General features: G+C 46.5%; 1 protein-coding gene across 1 annotated transcript; it reads left to right on the forward strand.

Annotated features, from left to right (window-relative positions):
• The first annotated feature begins 535 nt into the window (after positions 1 to 535).
• Positions 536 to 15,193, forward strand: FIGLA (folliculogenesis specific bHLH transcription factor). Its single transcript, XM_065891332.1, is given in 5 exon segments — positions 536 to 828; positions 3,480 to 3,632; positions 5,191 to 5,352; positions 5,355 to 5,419; positions 15,163 to 15,193. Coding segments are annotated over 5 exon segments (612 nt in total). The 5' UTR covers positions 536 to 627.
• Positions 15,194 to 19,706: the final 4,513 nt, after the last annotated feature.

Here is a 19,706-nt window from a genome sequence, read left to right on the forward strand (position 1 = left end):
ACACTGAAAGGCTTCTACTCTCTGAAACTGTCAAAGCCATGAAGACAGGACAAGACTAAGGAAACGCTTTAGAAAAAGAAAAATGAAAACGGGAATACGCATAGAAAGGTAGTGGTGGAGCACATGTGAAAAAAGTTAAGTGGGAAATCTAGGTGAAGGGGATATAGGACCTTTTTGTTTCTGCTCTTGCAACTTTTATTTCAAAATGAAATTGAAAAACGTTTTGTGTGTATCTATCAATTTTTTTCTGGTAAACGTATATATGTTCGTATGTATATTTGCCTACACGTGTGTACACATGTCCAGACGCTCAGGTCCCAACTCAGATTGGTTGAGTCAGAATGTGGGGGACTGGTACCCGAGCAGGTGGATTTTTTAAAACTCCCCAGGTGACTTCAGTGCGCAGCCGATTTGCGAGCCAGCGCTGTAATCCAGGCTTCACGGAAATCACCTGTGGGGCTTGTTGAACCGAGCGTCCCGGAGCGGTTTCCCCAGAGCAGGCGGCGCAGGTACGCAGGCGCGCAGGGGAATGGGGGCAGGTGGCCGGGCCGCCACCGCCGCCCCCGACCCCGCGTGGCCCCAGGTGCCCGCGCGGGAAGGCCCGGCCTCCCGCCCCCGCGCGCCGCCATGGACGCCGCGCCGGCGCTCCTGAGGGCCCCACCGGCCGAGGTGCTGGACGACGTGCTGCGGGAGCAGTTCGGGCCGTTGCCCCAGTTGGCCGCCGTCTGCCGGCTCAAGCGGCTGCCGTCGGGCGGCTACTCGTCCACGGAGGACCTGCAGTTGGTGCTGGAGCGGCGGCGCGTGGCCAACGCCAAGGAGCGCGAGCGGGTGAGCGCCGGCCCCACGAGGTCCCTGCCCCGGGACCCGGCCGCCTTCCTCCCGGCTCCCCCCAAACCCACCACCCATTTCGGACACCTTCGGGGGCCCGGGGCGCCCACTCCCCGCTCGGGGGCCCGGGGCGACTGCGACCTCCCGAGGGCCGCTCCTGTTCGCCTCCACCCGCCCCGGGATGGCGCCTCACCTGCGACCCACCTGGACCGGTGCAGGAAGCGGGTCTGGGGAAGGCCGAGGGGGCCCCTTACCACTTCAGAAACGTCTCCTCCTGGCAGGCGCTTTGAACCCTCAGAGGCGGCAGTGCGCTTACGTCTCACTACCTCCTGCGCTGGGTGGGTGCTTGGGGTCCCCTTTTCCCAGCGCTCTGCCTCCAAACACAAATAGGGCGAGGCACAGGGAGCCTAATGGAAGTTACTTTTTTCCTTACTTTAAACAAAGAATTTAAACAAAGCCTGGGTGTGCACCCAGACTCCCACTCAACCCCCTGGCGGGGGACAGAAAGTGGATCTTTCCCACTCTGGCGGGTACGCGGTTAATCACCCGCGGGGATGGTCCCTCGGGCGGAGTTGGAGCGCCATCTATTGGTAGCTTTTAGTATTACTAACTAAACTCGGGCCCCAAACTTGTGAGATTCCGTCTCCTTTCCGCCCTTTGCAGTCTTTGGGTTGGGCTGCTGCAGAGGCTACCGAGAGAGGGAAGGGCGAACGCTGGAAGAGGGTGCACGCACATTCCGGCCTGGGACTTGAGGAGGAAGTTCTGCTGGGGACTGTTCCTGCACACTCCTGGGCCCTTTAGAAACGTAGCCCCAGTCAATCAACTCGGAGCTTTGTTTAGGTATGGGTGTGAGGAGAAAGGACCAAGCAGGTGTAGAAGACTTAAGGGAAAGTTGGGAGCCCTTTATGATAACCCTGTGATCTGATGTGTTGATGCGGCTCTCAAACGAGATTCTGATCCCATATTTTGCATTTTAAGTTGGGCTTTCCCCACCAGGAAGGAATTGCTTTCTGCAGAGAATGGCTCCTGGTGTTACCTACTATTTTAAAACTAATGACCTTAGTATTCTTTATAATGATGAAATTAGTACACCTGGAAGACAGAGAAATGACTAAATAGGGAACGGAAACACCCACAATGCAAATATAACTACCATGAACTATCATTCTTGTGTATATCCTCCTAGTCTTTTTTCTACTTATATATGTGCGTATTCATAATCTTACAAAATTGTTATGATTTGGTACATATCTTTGTATTTTTTTCACTTAACGTTATCAAAAGCATTTCCTCACATTCTAAGCAGAGCAGTTTTTGACTGCATAGTCCAACATATAAATGGACTGTTACTTATTCAGTCTCCTAGTGTTGGGCATATATGATTTTTTGCAGCTTTTTACTGGTACATAGATCTATGCCCATGTCTGATAATTGCTTTAGAGCAAGACAGTAGAAGTGGAATTACTGGGATATAAACAGTCTTGTGACTTTTGATACAAGTTGTCCAATTGCTTTCTAGAAAAGTTTATTAATTTTTATCCCCTTTTGCAGGCTATAGGACTGTTCCCTTTTTCCATCCCCAATGCTGGGTATGATAATCAAAACAAAAATGTTGCCAGCTTGGTACATGAAAAATGGTATCTAATTTCTGTTTTAATTTGTAGTTCTTTGATTATTAAAGTTTAATATTTTCATAAGTTTATTGAAACTTATGACCAATAAACTTAATGTATGAAATACATTATGACCAATAAACTTATGAAATACATTCACGGTATTCTGCTGTGAATGGGCTGACTATGTCCTTTGCCCACTTTGATGTGGGGTAGGAGGGAGCTCTCAATATAAGTGAGTGAGTATATTGGCTTCATGGTGTAGTGGGAACCGGTTCTTCGAGGGCCTGTGTCCTCCAGCGGCGGGTTGATCATCAGAATTCTAGGCCTTCAGAGCCAAGGAATTAGACCCTGGAGATGAAGGGAAAAAGGCTCTTCATTCTACTTTTCAAGTCTTGCCAACGTGCAGACTCTCTGGCCTCTATATCATCAACTCCGCTGGGAAAGAGGTTGAAGCGTTGCTGGCACAGTACCTGAATAGACGAGTGTTTGTACAGTTTATTCATTATCGTTACTACAACTTATTGAAGACTTTCTGTGTGTCAGGAGGAAGTGTTTGGTGTGTAATTATGTCACTTAATCACCACAAAAAAAGCTACACCACAGCAAGGGGAGTATTTTCCACTTTGCAGGTAAACAGACTAAGGCTTGGCGATATGAAGTATCCTACACAGTTTTGTAAAGCTAAATGTTAGAGTTGGGTTTTAAATCCTGATGTACTGACTCAGAGCTTTTAACCTCTACCCAGCCCGCCTCTACCTTGCAGTGGGGATGCTCTCAGAGGAAGAGAAGGAGGTCTGTGTGGACCTAGACACGCCTCCCAGTCCATCCATCCCTGCTGCCAGGTTCATGCCCCTCCCTCTCCCCTTGCCAGGAAGTGATGGCTGTGGAGCGATGGCTCTTCGGCACGTGCCTGCCTAGATTCCCTGCCCAGACAAGAGAGCTGTGGAAACGAGCCCTCACAACTGCCTTCCGTGGTTTGGGGGGATGCCTTACAAGTTAGCTTCCTGTGTGTCACTGTGCCTTTTTGCTTTCCAGATAAAAAATCTCAACCGTGGTTTTGCCAAACTGAAGGCGCTGGTGCCATTTCTTCCCCAAAGCAGGAAGCCTAGCAAAGTTGATATCCTCAAAGGTGCAACTGAATACATACAAGTTCTCAGTGATGTTTTGGAAGGAGCCAAAGACTCTGAGGTAAAGGTTTAAGAAGTTAGAACAACGATAGCCACCGTTTATTGAGCCCTGTCTAGGTGCCAGACAATTGATGTGTCCGTTCTAGTTAGTTTATACAGTCCTTTGACCTATTTGTGATCCTGGTTTTACTGAAGAAGATGCCAAAATGCAGGTAAAGTCCACACAGCTAAGAAATGTCAGAGCTGGTGTCTGAATCTGGGTCTGTGCAAGCTTTGGAGCCAAGTTCCTGACCATCTGTATCCCTGCCTCCTGTTGCTGTCCAGGGCATCTAGCTCCAAGTTGCTTAGCCTTTACTGGGACTTTGACACCAGGGGCATGAGAGGAGTTTCCTTAAACCCTCTCTATGGCAGTGCTTTCCTTCAGCAGGACGCACCTTAGGCAGGACACAGAAAGGAAGAGGGATGTCCCTTGGGAGAGGCCCTCCCTGAGGGGCAGCCCTGCCGGAGAGCTCATTGATTTCCTGGTGATGCTGATCTCATGGGGTTTTGTGACCATCCAGTGGGACGACACAAGTGAACCTGCTTTGTAAACTGTGAGGCACCATAATGTCGCCACCATTATTGGGGCACATAGCTCAGGGGTGTCCATTAGGCAGTGGAAGGTGTGGGCTGGTTTCATGGGCTCATTCTATGCAGAAGGCTTGAAAATGGGTTAGTCGTCAGAGGAGGTAAACTATGAAGAGAGAAGAGGCCTAAGAAATGAGCGCTAAAGGAGGAGCCATCAGAGAGGGGCAGGTGGAGAAACAGGATGGGGTCCTACAATCTGGGAGGGGGCATCTTGGGAATCCGAGCATGGGAAGTCGTTTGAGAAGCTGCAGGCGGGGCCAGGAGTGGCTGGAAGTCACCTTGCTGTGCGTTGAGGGTATGTGGTTGGTAAATATCTGAAATCCAAGCAGAGGGAAGTGGCAGACTTCAAGTTCATTCAACTTGGAAGTCTGAGCCTGGAAAGAAGAATCAGAAGGATGGAAGAACAACAGTTGTTAGATCCGTGAAGGTCTTTTCTAATTAGCTATGTGATCCTGTTTAGGGACAAAAGAGGACAGATAGTAGAGAGAAGAGAAACGTATTCGTTCTAGGAACTTAGGGCAGAAATAGCCAAGTGTATAATGGTACTTTTTAGTTTCTTCCTCTTGTTTGCTAGTCCTAATTACGTGACTACTGGGAGGACACGTTTTGCAGTGGTGGGAATGGATTGTCCTACTGGCCAAACTGGATGGCTGGGTTGTGGCATGGTCATAATACCTGGACAGGTGCAGGTGGCCTTAGTTTTTTCTTGCATGTGAATTGTCTAACAGAAGTGCTTTGTTTTGTGCCGCATTCATTATAAAATATAGAATCTGTCCCATGCTATAGTCTTTTTAATGCAGTTGCCAATCACACAACATTTTAAGGTTATAGTAGAACAAAATACAGTCTGTTGAGCAATGATTTTCTTTCCATAATAACTTAAGCATTGCCCTCATTACTTAAATACCATTTCGTACCTTAGAACTTTGAAATATATTGATTTAAATCTTTAAAATCTGTCATACTGTTTGACAACTAAATATGGTTTCTAGAAACAAGACCCAGGTCATCAGAACTGTAGCAACAGTACTTCTGAACCACACATGTCCTTGGCTAGAGAGCTATCGAGAAATATACCACACGCCGGTTGTGCTGTGGGCTTGAAGAATGAGGAGGAAGGGTCCTGGGCAGATGGCGGCAATGGTGAGTCGGCACACACACTTGTCGCCAGGGGGCGATGTCTACAATGGGAGTTATCTCTCCAGCCAGGAGTCTGGAGAAGTGTTTTCTTCTTAGTCATGTTGATGTCCAAAAACTCATCATGCATCCCTTGGGCATGAGGTATTTTCCATGTTAAAACATGATTGAAACAAGATCATTGTGTGAAAGCACCTAAGTGGGGAGGTGAGTTTGCTCGTTTGAAAGGGCTGCTATTATGTTCCCAAGTTAATTGGAGAGCTGCTCAAGGGGAAGGCAACTCCTCCAAAATCACCCAATAGGGACCTAAGCTTACATTTGTACGACCCTAATTAATACATCAAAAGGTTTTCCGGATTCTGACGTCTCCAGAAAAAGAAATAAGTAGCTTGCCCTCCATAAAGCTGCATGGTGATCCCATTGTACACACACGCGCACTCACACACATGTGCACTTACACACGCGCATTTGTTTTTAAGTCGGCCTTGTTGGAAGACAGAGTTTTCTAAGTAATAACAAAGGGGTTTACTGTAACATTATCACTTATTACCTGGCCAAACTAAGGAAGCCATTGCGTGGGGCAGCCTGCTTCTCCAAGTCTAGAAAGTGGACGCCTTGCTCTTGCTGTGTCTCAGTGTTACACAAGCAAGACCCCTTGTTCCATCCTCCAACACGATTGCTGCCGAAACAAGAAAGGCTTGCAGGAGTCTGGAACTAAGCAAGTTGCTCAGCGTGGTATAAGGAACAGTGGGGGCCGTGGAGTAACAAATGATGGGGGGTGGTGGGAGGTGGTTTAGAAGAGCAGATGAGTGCAGGCTCTGGAGGCAGAATGCTGACGTTCAAACCCTGGTTTTACCACTTGTTTGCGGTGTGACCTGGAGTGAGCTACTAAAATTTTCCAACCATTGGTTTCCCCATCTGTAGAATGGGAATGATAATTGTACCTACATAAGGTAACTGTGAGGTTCAAATGACATCATGTCAGCAGAGTGTCTAGCACAGTACCTGGCATGTCAGTGTTCACTTGGACTTTATTAAGTCTGCTTGCCACGCCACGAGCAATCAGTATTATTTTTTAACATCTTTATTGGAGTATAATTGCTTTACAATTGTGTGTTAGTTTCTGCTTTATAGCAAAGTGAACCAGCTCTACATATATCCCCATATCTCTTCCCTCTTGTGTCTCCCTCCCTCCCACCCTCCCTAGCCCACCCCTCTAGGTGGTCACAAAGCACCGAGCTGATCTCCCTGTGCTATGCGGCTGCTTCCCACTAGCTATCAGTTTTACGTTTGGTAGTGTATATATGTCCATGCCACTCTCTCGCTTTGTCCCAGCTTACCCTCCCCCCTCCCCATATCCTCAAGTCCATTCTCTAGGAGGTCTGCGTCTTTATTCCCGTCCTGTCCCTAGGTTCTTCATGACCTTTTTTTTTTTTTAGACACCATATATATGTGTTAGCATACGGTACTTGTTTTTCTCTTTCCGAAGCAGTCAGTATTGATCGGTGAGCAGTCAACAACGGGCCCCAGGCATTGTCATTCTGTTTGCAACAAGTGGTCTGGGTTTTCTCACTTGGCTCTTACCAGTGCTCCGCTGTGGTTTGAGGTCTTACAGGCTCTCTGCTGACTGGCTGGCCTCGTTTCTGATTTGATTACTGTTTTCTAAGGATCCCACTTGTGCACATGCTCAGTCTAGATTTTCCAGTTCTGGCCACTTGAGATTTAAAACTTCCCTCTCCAGTCAACTCTTAGGATACAGAATTCCTATTCTATTACGTGAGCTGACAGGGAATGACTGAGAACAAAGAGTGAAACTGAAAAGGAGAAGAGTGAACTGAACCTTGAACCTGACTGTCTAAGTTAGTAATGGTCATGCTTCCCCAAATGTGGTTTTAGTGCGTTAGATATTAAGGCAAGAATCTTGCTTGCACTTAATCCTCACTGGTCCCTATCAGGTAGGCATCACCATGTCATTCTCACAGTGAGGTGCCTGGCTAGTCCTTCCAGCCAGTCCCCTTGGGCCTGGTACAGAGCAGGCCCGTGCCAGCATCAAGGATGTACAACGGAAGTCCTGCTTTTCCAAGGATAATTGATCATTGAATTTGCCAACTTATGGTAAATTGATTTAAAGTGGGGACTATCATTTTCTAGTAGGAAACAGGAAAGTTCTGGCTGGAAATGTTTTAAAAAGGGAACACAGCACTCAATTTTTAGTCTTTTAGCTAACCACGTCTAAGGTGTTAATTGGAAGGGTGTGCTAATTCTTAGAATGAACAGAGAATCACATAGTTGAGATTTTTTTACGTATGTGTATAACTTCTGTCAAGTGTGACTTCCAAGGCCTGAATGTAAAGAGTGCCAGTTTTTGCAGAAGGATTTTAGGATTTCATCAGTTTTGTCAGGGGTTTCTCAGTCTTTGACATTCAGATCATTCATTTAAAAAATTAAAAACATTTATCCTGAAAAAAATCAACTTAAGAAAAGTTGCACGTATAGTACAAAGAACTTTTTCCCTGATCCATTTGAGAGTAATTTGCCAACCTGATGGCCATCGCCCCTAATGACGTCAGCATGCATTTCCTTCAAATGGGAAATGGGGACGTTCACCTGTATGACCCCCAGTGCAGCCACTAAATCAGGAGATTATGTGGCATTACAGTCATGTAATCCTCAGGCCCCATTCAAGTAGCACCAACAGTCTTGAAATGTGCTTTCTAGCAAAAGGACCCAGTTAAGAATCATGCATTGCGTTTAGTTGTCCCTTGCCTTTTGCCTCCTTTTACCTGGAAAAATTCCTTGGTCTTTAGGTAATTTTTATGACCTGGACACATCTGAAGATTACAGGCCAGTCGTTTTGTCTCTTTCCTCCTGATTAGATTCAGATATGCCTCTTTGGCAGCAATATGGAAGTGCTGTGGTTTTCTACTCATTGCACCCTATCAGAGAGGGGCAGATTTTGATTTGTCGCATTACTAAGGACATTCACTTTGATCAGGTGCTTAACGTAGTGACTTCCAGGCCTTTCCACTTTAAAGTTAGCCCTTTTCTTTTGTAATTAATCTGCATTTTGTGCGAAGGTGCTTTGAAATTATCTAGATATCTCATTATTCATCAAACATTCTATTTTTTTTCTTAAAGTGATATCTATTGTTTTATTTTTAAAATATTTATTTATTTATTTATTTGGCCGGGCCTGGTCTTAGTTGCGGCATGGGGGATCTTTTAGTTGCGCCATGTGGGATCTAGTTCCCTGAACAGGGATTGAACCCAGGTCCCCTGCATTGGGAGTGCCGAGTCTTAGCCACTGGACCACCAGGGAAGCCCCATCAAACTTTCTATTAAACTTTTTATTTTGCGACAGAGACGTCCCCTATTGCCTTTAACTCAGTTTCCCCCCATGGCTGCATCTTATGTAACTGTAGTACAATATCAAAACCAGAAAGTCGATATTGGTATTATGTGTGTATAGTTCCATGTCATTTTTATTTTATTTTATTTTTTTTGCGGTACGCGGGCCTCTCACTGTTGTGGCCTCTCCCGTTGCGGAGCACAGGCTCCGGACGCGCAGGCTCAGCGGCCATGGCTCACGGGCCCAGCCGCTCCGCGGCATGTAGGATCTTCCCGGACCGAGGCACGAACCCGCGTCCCCCGTATCGGCAGGCGGACTCTCAACCACTGCGCCACCAGGGAAGCCCTCCATGTCATTTTATCGCATGTGTAGTTTTGTGGAACCATCACCATAAAACTGTCCCACATGCTACCCTTTATAGTCACACCCACCCACTGCCCCTACTCCTCCACTCTCCCTAACCCCTGCAACCACTAATCTGGTCTCCATCTCTCTAATTTATCGTTTTGAGAATTTTGTATAAGTGGAAACATACAGTGCATAACCTTTAGAGACTGGCCTTTTTAAGCTCATTTTTCACAATGTGCTTTAAATCATCCAAGTTATTGTATCAGTAGTCTGTTCTGCCTTTTTATTGGTGAGTATTACTTCATGGGATGGATGTACCACAGTTTAATTATTATTGTAGAACATTTTGGTTGTTTCTATATTCAGTTTTTAATACTATAGACACGTGGTTTTCCATTCAGTGGATTATTACATCATCATATAATATCATGACTTATTTTGTTACTCAAACTGTCCTCATTGTGGCCAGTGACAGCCCTTGTAAGTGGGCTGCCTTTCCGCTTGAATGTCACCATCATTCTTTGATCACTTCCTTTCTGGCAGAAGATGGTCCAAGCTTGAGCATCTTGTACTTTTCCAGCCTTGGAATCACTTTCCTCAAGGACATCCAGTGGGTAACTCACCTCCCATCTCCATACCATCTCCTCCCTGCATGGCTGTTCTCCTTGCCCCTCTTGGGCTTTAGTACCTGTAGTTGGTTTGTTAGAGCTGCCGTAACAAAGTACACAGACTGAGTGGCTTAAACAGCAGGAATTTATTTCTCACAGTTCTGGAGGCTGGAAGTCTAACATCAAGGTGTTGGCAAGTTTGGTTTCTTCTGAGGCCTCTCTCCTTGGCTTGCAGATGGCCTTTCCTGGGTGTGTGCTTGCCCTGGTGTCTCTCCTCTATGTGTCCAAATTTCCTCCTCTTATAAGGACACCAGTCAGATTGGATTAGGGCCCACCCTAATGGCCTCATTTTGACTTAATCACCTCTTTAAGGGTCCTAACTCCAAATACAGTCACAGGTACTGGGGGTTAGGACTTCCACTGTATTTTGGGGACCACAGTTCAGCCCATAACAACACCCATGACAGGCTGCCCCTCCATGATAACCCTCTCTAGGATGGATCAAGATAAAGGGGCCAAGGAAACAAAGCTCAGACTGGTCTCTATTTGCCAAACAATCGTCATAAGGGGTCATTCCCATTTATTTGAAGGGCAACTACATAGGGTTTCAGGGTCTGCCCAGATACCCTAACTGGAGACCTGGGGACAGCCGATGTGGCTCATTGGACTGAAATGCTCATATACAGAGGGGCTCAGGATTTGGGAGGCAGGTCCCCTCCAGCTTCAGTTTGCAGGAATGGCACCCTTCTTCCTGCTCTTGGAGAGGATCTCTGAGGAGTGGAATCTGGTGCTGGTAGAGATGGGCATTTGGAGGGACTTGGGGGTGTGGTCAGAAAAGGCTGTGTAATATCAACAACATTCCTGAGAGGCAAAATCCCCAGTGAAGCACATAAGAATCTGCTGATGGCAGGACGGGAGATGAACTGCTCGGGCCAGAGCGGGTTCACTTGGGGACCGAATCAGCAAATAAGTGTGTGCGTGGATGGAGAGGACGTGGGCCAGCCATGCATCTGGCCTCGGTAGGGATAGGGATTAATGTCAAGGTCCAGGGAGGCTTGTTTAAAATTGGACTTTCAAGGTGTAGGATTTTGTTCTTTTGGGATTAGACATTACTGGGTGGCAAGATGTTCACTAACCCACCATTGTTTATTCCTTCTATTTGTCACCCGTGGCTATGGCTTGGGCATTTCACATCATGCAAGGCTCTGAACTTTGCTCAGAGTTGCCTGTCCTCCTGTAGAGACTGTGTCCCTGGACACAGACCACCCTCAGTGTTGAAGTGAGATGCCAGTTGTGCTGGGGCCAGAGAAGCTCTGGAAAGCGTTATATGCATGAACGTAAGTGCCTATTACGGGACCTGGATGTGTCGCCATTATACACTTCTAAATTTTGGCCTGTCATAGGAGCGTTCCTTGGAAAGAGTTTCTGAGAGAAGGAAGCCTCGTGGGTGGTAGATTTCCTCGACCCCTCCTCTTCAGGCTGTGGTCATCTGTGTGTGAAATTAACCACTGGGGACATTTCTTCTAATAGCAATTTAAGCTCTGAAATGAGATGGTCTGGCTAGTTGGGATGAATTTATTAGCATCCTGAGAAAGCCCTGAAACACCTACGTTCTGCCTTCCATCTCACGTTTCCTCCAGGTAGCGGTTATGTGTGATAGCAAAAATTCCACCATAGTAGAGCATGTGTGTGTGTGTGTGTGTGTGTGTGTGTGTGTGTGTGTGTGTGTGTGTGGCGGGACAGGGGGTAGGTCTAGGCTTATCCTTGGGAATCACTTTTATCTGCCCCAGTATTTACTTGTGGCCTAGTGGGCATATTCTGATGAGTTTAGCCAGCAGAGTGTTTTAAAAAATTGAACTTCCCTTTTGATGGGGTAGGTGCTCTTTGGTTTGTCAGTCCCCACCCCCTCTTGCTGCATCTCCAGTGTAGGCATTTAATTTTGCCGTGCTGGACCAAGGGCACTGGGCACAGAGGAAAGGCTGCACGAGTGGTTGCATTTGGCTCTGGGACGTTATTGTTTTCTAAACTTCGGGGGTTTAGGGGTCGGTGCTCTGATGATATGAATGCTGGTCATTCTGTCTGGAACTTTGGGAAGGTGAGATGTGGTACATGCAGGACAGGATCCATCTAACTTTGGAGTAATGCCACCTCTGGTGGAGTGTTCCCCAGGCTACAGCTACTTAGGAAGAGATCCAACCAGCACCCAAGGAAGACCCTTAAGGCCCAATCTGATCAAGTAAGAAGAAAAGGTTACAGGGAAGACAAATCCTTATTTCTTTGTGAAAATAAGAGAGGGAGATTTCTTTTGTCGTAACTCAGATTTTTCTATGGGGACAAAAGATTGAGTCAGTCATGGAAGTGGGTTTTGCCTGTGCGTGTGCATGTGACTGTGTGTGTGGCGTGAAGCTTGGTGTGCTTGAGGAGATCTCTATATGGTGTGCGCCCCTGGGTCTGTCAGTGAGCTGAGAATCATTTGAGAAAGCCATTTGTCTGACACATAATGGGTCTGGTGATTAAATAAACTGGAGTTAGTTCTCATCTATTCTTGTGGACTTTTGGAGGGATTATTTATATGAGTTTTGTGAAAGATTCATCTCATTGGTCCCACATGAACAAGGAAGAGAATGGCAAGAATTGGATGGAAGGATCTCTCAAAGACCCTTCTCTGAGAGGGTCCTTAGAGGCAGGACTTCTCTGATGTGCTGTGGGACCTCCCTGGAGACAGACAGCTCCTTTGGGTCAGCAGAAAACCACCAAATGCTCGGACCACATAAACCTGCCCCTGAGGGAGGTCAGTGTATCCTCCCACCTGCCACCTTCTCCCCTGTTCTAATTCCGGGGCTATTCAGAGCAGATCAGGGATAAAATGTACGCCAAAGACACAGTATTAAAGGTAGATCTTTTAGTGGGAGCGTAAAGGGATTAGAAATACGACTCAATTATTTTTCAGAACTCTTCCGGTCCTCTTTGGATCGCTCTCTTCCTTTTTGGAAGGTTTTTCCCTCCAGGAGTCGTCCTTCCAGTACCTCTGGTGTAGAAGACAGGCCTGGGACACCTGCCTCATTGGGGTTGCTCTGAGGTGAGAGGCACTGAGGGGCAGAGTCCCCCTGCATCATGCTATTTGGGCCAGGTCCCCAGGAGAGGAGACAGACCACATGGGACTTTGTGGCCAAAGCCCTGCTCAGAATGAGCTTCATTTGCTGTAAGATCATCTGTATGGCTTTCCCTCCAGACAGGAGGCAGTGAGGCTGCAGCCACAAGGCTGGATTCTGATCTCTGGGTCCTGGCTGGACTTTCACACACTGAAGCAGTATTAACAATGAGAGCACAGTTTAGATGGGAAGAAATGCCACTTTACTTGCTACACTGTTCTCCACTTGTTCTTGAGAACCCCTTATGACGCAGATGGTGGGAGAACTCTTTATCTTGCCCCGTTAAGGCCTGTCTTCTTTGAGTAAAGCCAAGTCAGTTCAGCGTTCAGAATATTCCGTGTGGCGGCTCCTTTGCCTCCTAAGTGATCTCCCTCCTCCCTCTGCCCCTCCTCTGGTACCGTGAGGAGTGTGTACACTCCAGAGGCTGTGGTGGGAGCCTCGTGTGTTGCCCCACCTCTGGCCCAGCTAGTTCTCTGGCCCCTTATCTTAGGTGTGGTTGAGCTGACATCCACTGTGGGTGTCCATGGCCCCCCTGTGGCTTCTCTTGTCTAAGCCACGCCATTCAGAACGCAGGCCTCTTCTCGTATCCCCAGCCTTCCCGCCCCAGATGGGCTGTACGGCTGCCCTCAGGCCCATGTTCCTAAAGATGTCCCTCAGCCAGTGCTCACCAGCTCCTCTGAGAGACTATATCCTGAGAAGTGGGTACTGATCCTTGCTTTCCTCAGATTCTACTTTGCCTTTCTTGGGTTCTGTTACCTTTGGAACTCTCCCCCGTCCCCTGGTCAAGGCCGGGATGGCACAGTACAGGACCCTTCCCAGGGGTCAGGCAGCTTCTACACACTGGTCCATCCTCCCTGAGGAACCACCTCCCGCTGTTTCAATCTCATCTCCGTCTCGGTTGTGGTAGGCTTTCTGCTGTCATATCTTGCCTCCTCCCTGCTCATGTGAGCACCCCATGAGCAGCCATCTGAGCTCTGCCCACCAGAGCTCTCCCTTTCAACAAAGTTGGCCTCTTTCAAATGAGAGTCTTGTTTTTCAGACTGTTGTTAAGCTTGGAAATGAACTCTGAGGACTTCTGGTCGGTATCTATCCATCCCTTCCCGCCCCGTCACTCCACCCCCCAGCCTTGACTCAGTGGGTGGAGGGAAGGGTACACTGGATAGTATGTCAGATTATCCAGCTACACAACCAACAGCAGGAGTTACACCCACCTTACTAAAGTTGCTGAACTGCAGGCTGGGTGTCTATTCCTCAGACGCCCTTCTTCTTGGACCTTCAACTCCTTGACTTAGATGAGGCCAACATTTTTAAGTGAACTGTGAGAATAAGACAACATCAATAAACTTCAAGTTTTTGTATTCCGATACTTAAATACTACAATCCTGGAATTTCCCAGCTAACTTAAAAAAAAAAAAGAAACTAAGACAACAATCTGTAATACACTGGACTGTAGGCTGATAAGATGAAATTATCCTTTAACCTTCTAGGTAAACACAGCAATACATGAATTGTCTTCTAGGTTTAGAACATTCTGGTTGTGTAAAAAGTTTAAAAATTTTAAAATAATACTTCTAAAGCTAAATTTGAACTCAAAAAAAGGAAATTTGATGACATGTATTGTGGAAAGACTTGTTCAAGATCAGAAAAAATAGATATTGATACTTACTTTGTGCCAGGCACTATTCCTGGCAGTTTACACGTAATAACCTATTTAATTTTCATAACTGTCCTGTGACGTACTAACAGTTATGCCCATTTTACATGTCAGGAAACTAAGGAATGAAGTTAAGTAACTGGCCCGACATCCAGCGCGTGGACGAAGGGTTGGGCCTGGGAGATGTGGGGAAATAGTGTTAAACCTTTTAATGGTCTTTCGTTCTAACAGAGCTACCCTTGAAATGCAAATGAGTGGACTAGGCAGTAAATAAATGTTTTTTAACGCTAAATTAAAGCATTTGCTTGCAGTATTTCATATTAATATACATCCGGGTTTCCATTTCTGAAGTGCCTGACCATGATTTGAGTGACTTTATTTTCTAGCTCATGGATTTAAGTTGAGATTTCAGAAAATTGAGAAGCCCAGGGTGATCTTACCATCTTAAAAAAGCCACAGATGGAAATCTACTACTATGCTGGCAAAATTTTTTCCTACAACTGAATTAAGAAATTATCATAAGGTGTATAACATTGTATGTTGTTTTCTTATTCTATCATTGGCATGGTTGGAGGTTATTATATCGTCTTTATAACAAGTTTTAATGGTTCATTAAATGGGACAATTTTCTAATTGTTGGACATTTGTTTTCAGTTTTTTGTTCTCAACCTGATGTGTTTAGCTCTTTTTTGTATTTCATTTTGTTTTTAGGATAGATTCCCAGAAGTAGAACTGAGTCATAGGTAGGTACAATCTGTGACTTGGTGCCAATTTTTTTTTTTTAACATAAATTTATTTACTTATTTATTTATTTTTGGCTGCACTGGGTCTTCGTTGCTGTGCGCAGGCTTTCTCTAGTTGCAGCGAGCAGGGGCTACTCTTCGTTGCGGTGCACAGGATTCTCATCGCGGTGGCTTCTCTTGTTGCGGAACATAGGCTGTAGGCGTGCGGTCTTCAGTAGTTGTGGCTCACAGGCTCTAGAGCGCAGCCTCAGTAGTTGTGGCACGTGGGCTCAGTAGCTGTGGCTTGCGGGCTCTAGAGCACAGGCTCAGTAGTTTTGGCGCACAGGCTTAGTTGCTCCACAGCATGTGGGATCTTCCCGAACCAAGTCTCGAACCCGTTGTCCCCTGCGTTGGCAGGTGGATTCTTAATCACTGCGCCACCAGGGAAGTCCCACTTGGTGCCAGTTTATAATACTACCAGCTATGTAAGAGTGCCAAGCCCTTCATATCCTTGCCAACGATGAGATCTATTAAAATGATAGAATTGTAATGGGCAAAAAATGGTATCTTTAAATTTAAACATCTTTGATTACTAACTAAGTTTTTGTTTGTTTTTAAACTGTCTGTTAGCCATTTACAATGGGCTCTCTTCTGTTTCAGGTTCCCTCGAGTATGAAAAGTGAAAAGGCTGGCCCAGGGCTATCTTCTACAGACAAATAAATGCAGTCTTGAAAGTTTTAGAGTCTCTTTAAAAAAAAAATTGTCATAATTCAAAGTTTAACAATTACCCTTTAAATGGCCTTGCCTGTCACAAATTTACTTGACTCTACTCTCTCAATTTCATGCACCCAGCTAGGACCATATGGCACCTTCGTGCAAGCTCAAGCAGCTTGAACACAGACAGTCATGGTCATAATGACTGCTCACAAAGACCTAGCACTTAATAAATGGGCCTCTTCTCCATACTTTACATATGTTAATTTGTTCTCATAACAGTCCTGCAAGATAGGCACAACGATCCTTGCTTTACAGATGGAGAAACTGAGGCATAGAAAGTGTGTAGTACACTTAGGCTGCCATAACCTAGACCACAGACTTGGTGGCTTAACAGAAACTTCTCACAGTTCTGGAAGCTGGGAAGTCCAAGATCAAGGTCTGAAGGGTTTAGTTTGCTTTTCCTGGCTTGCCGACAGCTGCCTTCTCTCTGTGTCCTCACATGGTGGAGAGAGGGAGCAAACTCTGGTCTCTCTTCCTCTTCTTATAAGAACACCAATCCTATTGGATTAAGGCCCCACCCTTATGACTTCGTTTAACCTTAATGACCTCCTAAAAGCCCTATCGTTGAATACAGTCACAGTGAGGGCTTCAGTGCATGAATTTTGGGGGAACACAGTTCAGTCCATAGCATTCCACCCCTTACTCCCCAAGTTCATGCCCTTATCACATGCAAAATACATTCATTCCATTCAAACAGCCCCAAAAGTCTTACCTCATTCCAGCATCAACTCTAAAGTCCAAAGGCTCATCTAAATATCATCTAAATCACTTTTGGGTAATACTCGAGGTATGATTCATCCTGAGGCAAGATTCCTCTCCAGCTGTGAACCTGTGAAACCAGACAAGTTATGTGCTTCCAAACTATAGTGGTGAACAGGCACAGGATAGACATTCCCATTCCAAAAGGGAGAAATTGGAAGAAAGTGGTGATGGGTCCCAAGCAAGCCCTGAACTTAGCAAAGCAAATTCCATTATATTTTAAGGTTTCAGAATAATCCTATTTGGCTCAGCGTCCCACCTTCCAGGTCCACTGGGATGGCAGCATAACCCCACACAGCTCTCTGCAGTGGCCCTGCCCTTGAAACTAACAGGAAACAGACTTGCCCAGGGGGCCTGCGGTCAGAGTGGCAGCCCAGATGAATCTCTGAATCGCCTGTGGATCGTTCTTCCCTTTCCTTGAAGAACAGTGCATGTTTGCCGCTGAATAGCTCTGTGGTCTTGTCCTGACAACCTTCCTTCATTCTGTCCTGCTTTAGTTCAAATTGGCAGTGTCTTTGCTGCTCTTAATGCCATCTCTCTTCCTGGCCTCTGTTGAGATAGCTGATTAAGTCTATGAGTTGCACCCATGATCTCTTTATCAAACGGTTGTTCAGCCACACCCTTAGTGCTCTCTTCAGAGCAAGCTTTCTCACCTTTTGCAATATAGATAGGCTGAGAATTTTCTAAATTTCTAAGTTCTGGTTCCTTTTTGTTTAACAATTCTTCCTTTAATTTATCTCTCACCTCTTGCATTTTGCTGTAAGCAGTAAGGAGGACCCAGGATGCACCTTCAATATTTTGCCTAAAAGCCTCCTCTGCTAAATATCCAAGGTCATTACTTTCAAGTTTTACCTTTGACAAAACACTAATACACAATTTAGCCAAGTTCTTTGCCACTTTATAACAAGGATTGCCTTGCCTCTGGAGTCTGGGGCCTCTCCACACCAATCGTGTTTATTGCCTCCCTGCCCTGTGTGGTTCTTCCCTCATGTGGGTGGGGTTACCGTTGCTGGTGGCCTCATTTTAATCAGTGATAATGAAACTGAGCAGAACCCTGTGGGGCTCCTGGGCACGGAAGCCTTTCCGTGTTCCCCGTTTCTTGTAGGGAACAGACTCCAGCCTCCAGGACCTTCCCTGAGATCCAAAGGGCAGACTCGAACAGTTGGTCATCCAGGAAGGGAGGGGATGCAGAGACAGGGGAGGAGCAGCTAAGAAACAATAGTGCAGCCTTGGGGCAGGGTCCTGGTTCCACCTCAAGGGATACACATAACAATATCTTTAAACTCTTTATAGAATTAAAACCCAACAAATGGAAGATGTCAGCATTCTTCATACCAGAGAAGACCACCTGAGATCAAAGGAACCAGAGAAGCTCATCAAGAAGATGACCTGAGACCAGATTAGAGGAGTGCAGGCCCTGCACACACCCTAGTCTTGTCAGCAACCCCACCCTTGAACTATTGCTATAAAACTCCTCACTAAATCCTCCTGGGGTGGGACACATAGTTTTGGAGGGGCACGAGTCCACTGTGTCCCCCTTTGCCTGGCAAAGCAATAAAGCTATTATTTTCTACTTCATGCAAAACTCCGCCACTGAGATTTGACTCAGCACCAGTGCACAGAGGCTGAGCTTTTGGCATCAATAATAAGACTGTAAGTACTTTCACTTGTTGTCCCATTCGGTCTCCATGACAACCCTGGGTGGTAGGAGAATATTCATTTTCTAGGGCTGCCATAACAAAATACCACAGACTGGGGGGCTAGAACCACAGAAATTTATCTGAGATCAAGAGATGGAGGTCAGCAGGATTGTTTTCTTGATGCCTCTCTCCTTGGCTGTAGATGGCTGTCTTCTCCTTGTGTCAGTCTGTATCCACATTTCCTCTTCCAGAAAGGCAGCATCCTATTGGATTAGGACTCTCATGACCTAGTTTTTTAATCTCTTAATTGTCTTATTAATTTACCTCACTGTCTCTCTGAAGACCCTAACTCCAAATACAGTCAGTCATATTCTGAGGTACTAGGGGTTAGGATTTCAACATAGGAATGTGGGTTGGGGGGATCAAGTCAGCCCATAACAGAGAGCAAGCGCTGTTACCCTCACTTTACAGCTGGACCCGGGCGTCAGAGTCTTTACTGAGGCCACACAGTCCATGGGACCAAGGCTGGAGCCCCAGGCCCTGGACCCAAGTTTCATTCTCTTTCCACGGCAGGCCTCAGCCATGGGGTTGGCTGACCTTTTACTTGTTGGGAGAGTGGTGTCTTCAGGAGATCTAGACTTAGAATTTACCCTTGGTCTTGCTTTGAAAGCCCTGTCTTCCCTGCTCTCTCCTGTCTTATGTTTGCTTTCCATAAATGAGGCCATAATTTGCGGTTTAGCTGGGAGGCAATTCCAGGAAATACCAATAGGGGAGTGGGAAAATGATATAGGCAAGAAGAGCCAGACAATGAAAGATGCATGCTGAGCAGGTGATTCTGTGGGCAGCTGGGGCTCAGTCCTGCTGGGGCCTCCTGGGAAACTATGCACAACACGCCTCAGGGGGTCCTCCCCACACTTACAGAGGAGGGAGCCGGGCTCTTTATCCACTAACTCCTGATGGTCATAGGTTGAGAGCCGATTCCCTGGGGTGTCAATTCCTCCAGCACCTCCAGCATGCCCTGGGGAAGGCCGTTGATAAGAATGTCTGGCCCTGGAGAGTGCTAAGGCCCTGTGTTAGTTACCTATTGCTGAGCAACAAATGACCCCAAACTTTGCAACTTAAAACAACACATTTATTATATCACAGTTTCTGTGGGTCAGAAGTCATGCTTGGGTGTGGCTTAGCTGGGTCCTCTGCTTCAAGGTCTCTCTCAAGGCAGAAATCAAGGTGTCAGTCTGGGCTGGGGTCTCGGCTGAAGGCTTGGCTGGGGAAGGATCTGCTTCCAAGCTTATGTGGTTGTCTGCAGAATTCATTTCCTCTAGGACTTCTGGACTGATGGCCTCAGTTTCTAGCTGGTTTTTG

Source organism: Phocoena phocoena, chromosome 14 (genome assembly GCF_963924675.1).
Source record: "Phocoena phocoena chromosome 14, mPhoPho1.1, whole genome shotgun sequence".
Classification (NCBI taxonomy): domain Eukaryota; kingdom Metazoa; phylum Chordata; class Mammalia; order Artiodactyla; family Phocoenidae; genus Phocoena; species Phocoena phocoena.